This window comes from Nansenia antarctica, assembly GCF_963989245.1.
Source record: "Nansenia antarctica genome assembly, chromosome: 7".
NCBI lineage: Eukaryota > Metazoa > Chordata > Actinopteri > Argentiniformes > Microstomatidae > Nansenia > Nansenia antarctica.
The window spans coordinates 2,532,025-2,540,637 of NC_137677.1; the positions used below are offsets into that span (position 1 = coordinate 2,532,025).

Below are 8,613 nucleotides of genomic sequence, written 5' to 3' on the forward strand. Positions count from 1 at the left end.
CAGTGGTAGAGAGGGAGAACAGTAAGGGCCCTAGGACGGAGCCCTGGGGGACCCCAGTGGTATAGAGGGAGAACAGTAAGGGCCCTAGGACAGAGCCCTGGGGGACCCCAGTGGTATAGAGGGAGAACAGTAAGGGCCCTAGGACAGAGCCCTGGGGGACCCCAGTGGTATAGAGGGAGAACAGTAAGGGCCCTAGGACAGAGCCCTGGGGGACCCCAGTGGTATAGAGGGAGAACAGTAAGGGCCCTAGGACAGAGCCCTGGGGGACCCCAGTGGTGAGGGCTTGTGGAGAAGAAAGCGATCCTCCTCTCCATGTCACCTGATAAGAGCGATCAGCCAGGTAGGATGCAAGCCAGGAGAGTGCAGAGCCAGAGATGCCCAGATCAGAGAGGATGGAGAGGAGGATCGGGTGGTTTACTGTGTGGAAGGCAGCAGACAGGTCCAGGAGAACAGAGGAGAGGGAGGAAGCTTGAGCAGAGGGGAGGGCCTCCGTGACAGCAAGGAGAGCAGTCTCAGTGGAGTGCCGAGCCTTAAAGCCGGATTGGTGAGGGTCAGGGAGGTTGTTCTGAAGGAGACAGTGAGACAGTTGGTTGCCTCCCTTTGCTCTCAAAACAGCCTAAATTCTTTGTGGCATTGATTCCACAAGATGTTGGAAGCATTCCTTTGAGATTCTGGTCCATGATAACATGATTGCGTCATGCAATTCCTGCAAATGTTTCAGACACAGGCACATGGTCAGCAACAATACTCAAATAGGCTGTGGCATTCGAGCGATGACAGATTGATATTAAGTGTGCACCCCATTAACAGACCTTCCTACCATCCCTCTCTCCCACTACTCTATCTCAGTTTCTGTGTCCAGGTGTTACTCTCTCCTTCCTCCTATGCTATTGAAACTCACTCTATCTCTCTCTCTCTCTCTCTGTCTCTCTCTCTCTCTCTCTCTCTCTCTCTCTCTCTCTCTCTCTCTCTCTCTCTGTGTTTCTTTCTTATACTCTCTCATTTGTTGTCACAGTTGAGTGAGATCCTAAAGTTCGGGGTGGATAAGTTATTGTCGTCAGAGGAGAGTTCTGTACAACATGTGGACCTGGGGCTGATCCTGGGTCAGTCCAGTGGCGGAGAGTGGGTGACTGAGGAAGACGAAGGACACGCCCTGCCCAGAGAGGAAGAGGAGGAGGACCTGGAAACCAATGGACAGAGTGAGTATGACCTGTTGTGGATTATTAATGAGACTCAAGATAGGAACTTGCTTTAAATCTAGGTATAATATTTAGAGATGGGACAGTCTGAAACCTCAATGGGATGCTTTCAAAGACTGCCACCAAACCTTCACATTGTACATTTGGTATTGTCAACATAGTCACAACATTGATAACGAGTCTGCATTCCATCACTGTGTCGTTCTGTGTGAAAATGAATAGACCATGCATACATACAATGTTAAAACATTTATAAGATGAAAAATCCATTACAGACGTAACAAGTGGAAGTCCACAGCAACATGCTACATAGCATTGCGCTCAATCTTGCTTTGTCATTCTTGCTTTGTCATGCTCCAGACCACATGTACTACTTCGAGGGGAAGGACTACTCCAAGGACCCCAGCACACAGGACCAGAGGAGCTTCTCTCTGCTGCTGGAGGAGCAGCGGGAGGAGGCGGGCGGAGAGGGACCGTCACTCCGCCACAAACCTGGAGTAAGAATGTTACTAAGCCTCTTCACTATTATGGTGCGGCTGTGGCGCAGGAGTGTGAGTGTGAGTGTGAGTGTGAGTGTGAGTGTGAGTGTCTGTGTCTGTGTCTGTGTCTGTGTCTGTGTCTGTCTGTGTGTATTTGGACTCACAGTTGGTAGAGATGTCTGTCTGGTTCTGTGGGTTCCCAGGTGTCTCTGTCCGGGCCCCTGGGGGTTCCACGCAGGAAGAGGAAAGCCCTCAGCGAGTCTGAGCTGCAGCAGCGGCACCAGAGGAGGCAGGAGGCTGCAGCCAAGAGGGCCAAACTAACGCAGGACAAGAAGAAGAAGCAGCAGGAGCAGAAACACCAGAAGAAGTAAGGTTGTAAGGTTGCTAGGCGACCCAGAAGTTTCTGGCAGCCATGATAAAGATTGTTCAAATTGGTTGAAAGGTCGAAAGTCTTGAAGTTAAAACGAGCTTCAAACATCCTTTCCCTGGCTGGGTATTATGTAACTGTTGCAGAAGCGTGTTGTCCCACAATGCATTGCTCAAGGTAGGGAAAATGCTGACTCCAAAACAAATGCTGATTCAAAGGTATTTGATATTTGAAAGTAGACAAGGCATCCCTCCCCTTGTTTTATTGGCATTATAAAAACAATAATGCCGTCTGTAATTAGGTATGTGTGTTGTGTTGTTGTCTTTCTCATGCAGGATGGAGTGGTGGGATTCTAGTGGCTATAGATCCCAGTGCCTACCCTGTGTGGAGAGCGAGGAGGAGGCGGGTGATGACAGCAGCGTCTGCTCCACAGACTCAGAAGAAGACAACGCTATTCGCTACGTACTGGGTGACGTCACCCATCCCCACGCCACTCGGGAAGATGCCATTATAGTGCACTGTGTTGGTAAGTATGTTCAAATAGCACGATAAGATGTAGAAGGATATGTAAAGATACCCATGTGCCCTTGTGTTTATATGGTATGCAGGGTTCCTGCGCTGGTCTTAAAAAGCCTTAAAGTCTAAAATCCAGAAATCCAAATGATAAGGCCTAAAAAGGTCTCAAATTCCAGTTATTCGGTCTAAAAAGGAGGTGCTAGGTCTTAAAAATGAGATCCTGCAAGGAAATCAGTCCGACCACATCTATTCACGCGGAAATGAATCAAGCTGGAATCAAAAAAATGCCAATTCGCTTCCTTGTTTTGTCTGTATGGCAGTGAAATCCCTAATGTCATCACCTCGAGGATGACAAAAAGCTATCATATGGTATCGCGAACAGGTCTACAATTCTATTCAAAGAGGTCTAAAAAAAAAGAAGGTCTAAAAAGGTCTTACATTTTACTTGTTGAACCTTGTAGGAACCCTGTGTGTGTGCGTGTGTGTGTGTGTGTGTGTGTGTGTGTGTGTGTGTGTGTGTATATGTGTGTTTCCTAGATGACTCTGGACGCTGGGGCAGAGGGGGGCTGTTCACAGCGCTGCAGGCCAGGTCAGATGAGCCCAGTAAACAATATGAGCTGGCTGGGAAGATGAAAGGTGAGATACTGTTACATTTACATTTACATGTTTGGCATTTAGCAGACGCCTTATTCCAAAGCGACTTACAATCAATACATTTGACTAAGCAAGTGAATCATCAATCCACCAGTCGTAGCAGGAAGAGTAATCCAGCTCAGGCCCGGGGCCATTGATAGAAGGAAAAACCTTCTTCTATCACCTTCTTCTAAACCTAGGTTTTTAAATGTATTTTTTATATAGACACTGGAGAAACAGAGAAACTGCTGTTAGAGGGGAAAAGCGGGTGTCTTCAGGAGACGCAGTGCTGGGGGGCAGTAGATGTCTCAAGAGGAGCACATCCAGTTAGTCACATCCAGTGCCAAAGATTTCAATACCTCTGGAAGAAATTAAGAGACCACTGAAAAATGATCAGTTTCTCTGGTTTTACTATTTATAAGTATGTGTTTGAGTAAAATCTAAATGTTTGTTTTATTCTATAAACTACTCACAACATTTCTCCCGAATTCCAAATAAAAATATTGTCAGCCACTCTTTCAGTATCAGTTCTATTGGCGTGGATGGTCGCTTAAGGGTGTTCCATTCCATATACGTATGACGTTAAGTAACTTACGTATCTATAGAAATCATCCTTCCGCTGACCACTTAAAATTAAACCTCCTTATCTAATTGAGGCAGCCAATCACCCGCCACCATCATAGCCTCCCATTTGGATTTGTTAACTTTATAACAAACTTCTAGGTCTGTACGAAGCACCATTTGTAGGGTATTTCCCGTCCTTGGCAAACACAGATTATTGCTTCAGTCCATGTTGTGGGAGGTTGATTCTCCTTTAGGGCGTAATTAAATAACTCTTAAAAAAAGAAGGAAAAAAAAGGAAAGTGGTGTAATCTCCTCCTTAAAACATTTGTAAAACTCCCCCGGGTATTCGAGGTACTACTAGTATCATTCAGTGTCATTCAGAACGCTGGCCCTACAGTGTTTTTTATTTTATTTGATGAGATGCATGAGTGAAGCAGAGTTTGACATCACAAATGCCGATTAGCATTCTCAATTTTTTCTGAATTTTTGGGGGGAGTTAGGGTTAGCAATTGATACCCAATCTGCTCCATTGGGTGAAAGTTCGGTCCAGAATGGAGGGAGTAGATAAATGATTATTACTAATGGGCCCCAGAATTGATGTTGAGAGTTATGATGTTACAGTATGTCTTAATGTGTCATTCAATATTTCAGACTTGGAGCTTGGACATGTGCTGCTGTTCCCTATCGATGACAAACAGTCTAGATTGGACGGTCAAGACCAAGTAAGTGTTGCACAATCTGTCTACCTATATAAATAACGTTTTTACTTACTTACTTACCTCCCACACATAGTCCATTGCCCATACCAGATTGTTTGTTTATTGTGAGAGCGAGAGCGAGAGCTCTGGGGTCGGTCGTCGTACTCTCTGACAGATTTGTAGAGTTGTTGAAATATTTATAGTCGGTGATAAAGATTGACACATCCGATTTCCTGTCCTCAGTTGGCCCTTATCGTGGCCCAGGAGAGAGACGAGGCCAACAATCTGTCTGGGATCCTTCTCAGCGCTCTGGAAGAAGGCCTGAAGAAACTCTACGTAGCTGCCAAGAAAGACAAGGGTATGTATGCTTCAACCATTGTGGACTTGGTGTGTGTCTTGTCAAAGTGTCCTTGGGCAAGACACTGAACCCCAAAATTGCTCCCAGTGAGCGGGCTGGCGCCTTGCATGGCAGCTTGCCGCCGTTGGTGTGTGAATGTGTGTGTGAATGGGTGAATGAGAGGCCGTTGTAAAGCGCTTTGGAGCAGCAAAAAAGGCGCTATATAAGTGCAGTCCATTTACCATTTGTGACTGCTCCTGGTGTTTCTGGACACCTCTCGGAAATGAGAAAGACGTCAAATTCGTCTTTAAAGTTTTTTTTGTTTTTTTTCAGATTTTCGTTTTTTTAGCTAACATTCAACTCGAAGATGTGAAGTACCCACTCGTTATTTTTCCGAACAGTTTTACGTTCATTAAATAAGTGTAATCTATAACACAATGACTTCGTTTCTTGTTGTTTGATGGGGATTCATTATCTTTGATGGGGATTTTCTGTGCTTAGTGATTTCCGGTATAGCAACTTTCAAATACTCATGTCGTCTTCAATTTGTTTCCGATTTCAATGTATGATGCATCATTTGAAAGCTTACAATCTGTAGTTTAAGCACATGTAAAAAACAGAAAAATGATTTCGCCTACAGGTAGCCCTTTTCATTGGGCTGTGTCACATTTGTGAGTCTCACACAAAATGTTAACTACTCCCTAACTACCCTCTCCCTTAGCGAGCGTACACTTCCCAAGAATCGGTCACTCAACCAAAGGGTTCAACTGGTATGGCACAGAGAGGCTCATCCGGAAACACCTGTCCTCCAGAGGGATCCCCACCTCCATGTATCCTTCCTGTGTCGCTTTGTTTTTATTGTGTGTGAGTGTGCATGCGTGTGCGTGCGTGCATGTGTGCACCCGTATGTTTTTAGGGGGGTGTTATATTAATTCATGACAGTCAATTATGGTGCGGCTGTGGCGCAGGAGGTAGAGTCGCCGTCTAATGATCACAAGGTTGGCAGATCAGCGGTTTGAGCCCCGGCTGGCCACATGTCGAAGTGTCCTTGGGCAAGACACTGAACCCCAAAATTGCTCCCAGTGAGCGGGCCAGCACCTTGCATGGCAGCTTGCCGCCATTGGTGTGTGAATGTGTGTGAATGGGTGAATGAGAGGCTGTTGTAAAGCGCTATATAAGCAGGGGTGCACATAACTGGTGCGCCAGTGCGCATGCGTCGCCAAAATGCATGCTGCGCGGCAGATCAGCCGCATGAGGGCGCTTTTGCGCACCAAAAAAAATAAAATAAAAGTTGATCACAAAAAAACCATCCTCTACCATGGTTGAAGTTGAGGACAGTGATAATTTACAGCAGTCAAGAGAGCAGTGATGATGACGATTAAGCTTGTAGTATAAATACATGCTTAGGCTGTAACTTTTTGTTGAAAAGTTGATTTCAGTGTTTACAGAACAGAGCAGTGCTTAAAGAGATCAGTTGATTTCATTGTGTTTAAAGGAGTCTGACAGACTTTCATGCTTAAAGAGCAGTCATTTGATTTTGCATTTGTTTCTTTTGTTTTGCACACAATCATTTGTTCGTTCATCTTTATTTATGAATAAATGTCGTTTTGCTAATATAAGTTATCCATGTATCCCTTTTTCATCCATCCTGTGGGATGGGGTCGTGACTCGCGAGCTCGGGGAGCACCAAGCAGCATCCCTAGGTGCTCCTCTGAGCACTGGCCCCAAAAAGTTATGTGCACCCCTGATTATAAGTGCAGTCCATTTACCATTTACCAATTATTTGAAGGCTTTGTTTTTCCAGAGGTTTTGTAGAGATTTGAGCCTTGACCACCTGACTGTCAGATACTACTACAGCAGGAGCGCTTCCAGTACGTCTAGGACTCAGACATCTACATCCAACGCCTCAGCATCAACATCAGCATCATCCCTACTACCACAGGGTCCTGGGTCAGACAGAGGGAGCGAGGAGGAGGAGGAGGAGGAGGAGGGAACAGTCTCTCAGGAGACCTCTTCCAGTATCACCAGCCCACTCGGCCTGCCTGACTTCATGAAGGAAACACGTGTGTTTTTCTACAACTTGGCTGCGTCAGACAGGAAGAGATTGGGCCGCTACCTCATCACATATCCTTTCACAGAGCTTTCTGACACTGTCATGATTTGCTTTCTAATGTAATATACAGGGTTCCCGCGCTGGTCTTAAAAAGCCTTAGTCTAAAATCCAGCAATCCGACCTATAAGGCCTAAAAAGGCCTTGTCCTGCAAGGAAATCAGTCCGACCACATCTATTTACGTGGAGTTTAATCAAGCTGGAACCAAAAAAATGCCAATTCGCTGCCCCCGGGAGAAATTATTGGCGAACGAAGCTACGGCAGGATGACAAAAAGCTATCATACCAATGCGAATAGGTCTAAAATTCTATTCAAAGAGGTCAAAAAGAGGTCTAAAAATGTCTTACATTTCACTTGTTGAAGCTTGTAGGAACCCTGCATATAAGATCGGTCTCATTACACTGTCTCCTCCTTAACTGCGGTGTACTTATGACGGCGACGAGGAAGAGATCATGAGTCCAGAAGTCACACACATCGTTGCAGAGGTGGACAGTCCCGTCCACTTACAGGTGACACATTTACCTGGACGTTGATTCATAATGATTCACTTCATTCAGCTTCAATATCAAGTGGATGGCTTCAAAATGAAGCCTTGAATCATTATGATGACCCACTCATCTCTTTGCTTTATTGTGTCGTTGGAGGGTGGTTTGATGATGAGGAGGATGATGATGATGATGATGAGGATGATGAGGATGATGATGTTTGTTTCACCAGGAGCTCCAGCAGCTGGTGGGTCAGTACCCCCAGGCCCTGCCCGTTCAGAAGACCTGGCTGGAGTCCTGCTTCTCCAGACAAAGAAAAGTTGACCATCACCAGTTTCTGCACCAGTTTTAATTTGATCAATTGCTTTAATCGTTATCACCGTTGCTTAATGTATTCCATCTGTGATTTTGTGGCTACTTGAAAATCAATTCATAGGTTTAATGTAACAAACTGCCTCCTCTGTGGAATCTGGATATCTGTAAAGAATTCTGTCTACCAACTACTGTCACGACTGACGGAAAATTAGATCTACTGTTTGCAAGTTATATTTATTGATTCATTATGCCACTTAAATTTGTAATCTCTGGTTGTAAATGTTTTTGTTCTCACTCTATAACTGAAACAAATTACTATCAGTTAATTTCCTTTTTAAAGGCCAGTTTACCAGACCTATTAAATCCTAAAAGCCACACATGTTTGAGTCATAATTTGACCGTTTTTTACTGAATAAACCTGTTTGGTCAAATCCAGGTGTTTAGTTGTATACTTCCGGTTTCTCGGTCACTTGTTAGAAGTGAAGGAACGTGTTTGTAATGAAGGTGGGGCCATAGACGGGCCCTTTAAGACATGGGGCGGATCTCCAAAGTGTTTCCTTGAATCCTCGCGTCTTATCTGCTCGCCTTGCTTCTCAAAACGCATTGGAGACGAAGATCAGGGGAGGAACCTCAGACGTTCTCCTCCAATGTGTTTAGAGTGTTGTAATTTATGTGTGTTTTTAAATTGAAATATTTTTTATTTATTTTATTTTTATTTTTTACCTATTATATTTGTGGTGCGAAATTGTGTTTTTTTAAAAAATTGAAATAGCTGTTTTTATATATATATATATATATATATATTTACCTATTGTACTTGTAAAGCACTTTGACGTACAGTGCTATATAAATAAAGTTATTATTATTATTATTATTATTATTAGAGAAGGAGGTGAGGAAGGAAGTAAA

At 44.3% G+C, this 8,613-nt stretch overlaps 1 protein-coding gene across 1 annotated transcript in view; it reads left to right on the forward strand.

Moving 5' to 3' along the window:
* Window positions 1–8,073, forward strand: part of chd1l (chromodomain helicase DNA binding protein 1-like) — a gene marked incomplete at its 5' end in the record, with an annotated part of 18,799 nt that extends 10,726 nt beyond the window's left edge. The window contains 11 exons of the mRNA XM_080535985.1: window positions 1,016–1,199; window positions 1,560–1,696; window positions 1,882–2,045; window positions 2,381–2,571; window positions 3,099–3,197; window positions 4,410–4,480; window positions 4,700–4,814; window positions 5,515–5,623; window positions 6,639–6,917; window positions 7,332–7,413; window positions 7,622–8,073. Coding sequence (XP_080392111.1) covers window positions 1,016–1,199; window positions 1,560–1,696; window positions 1,882–2,045; window positions 2,381–2,571; window positions 3,099–3,197; window positions 4,410–4,480; window positions 4,700–4,814; window positions 5,515–5,623; window positions 6,639–6,917; window positions 7,332–7,413; window positions 7,622–7,741 — 1,551 coding nt within the window. The 3' untranslated portion in view covers window positions 7,742–8,073. The remainder of the gene's footprint in view (window positions 1–1,015; window positions 1,200–1,559; window positions 1,697–1,881; window positions 2,046–2,380; window positions 2,572–3,098; window positions 3,198–4,409; window positions 4,481–4,699; window positions 4,815–5,514; window positions 5,624–6,638; window positions 6,918–7,331; window positions 7,414–7,621) is intronic.
* Window positions 8,074–8,613: the final 540 nt, after the last annotated feature.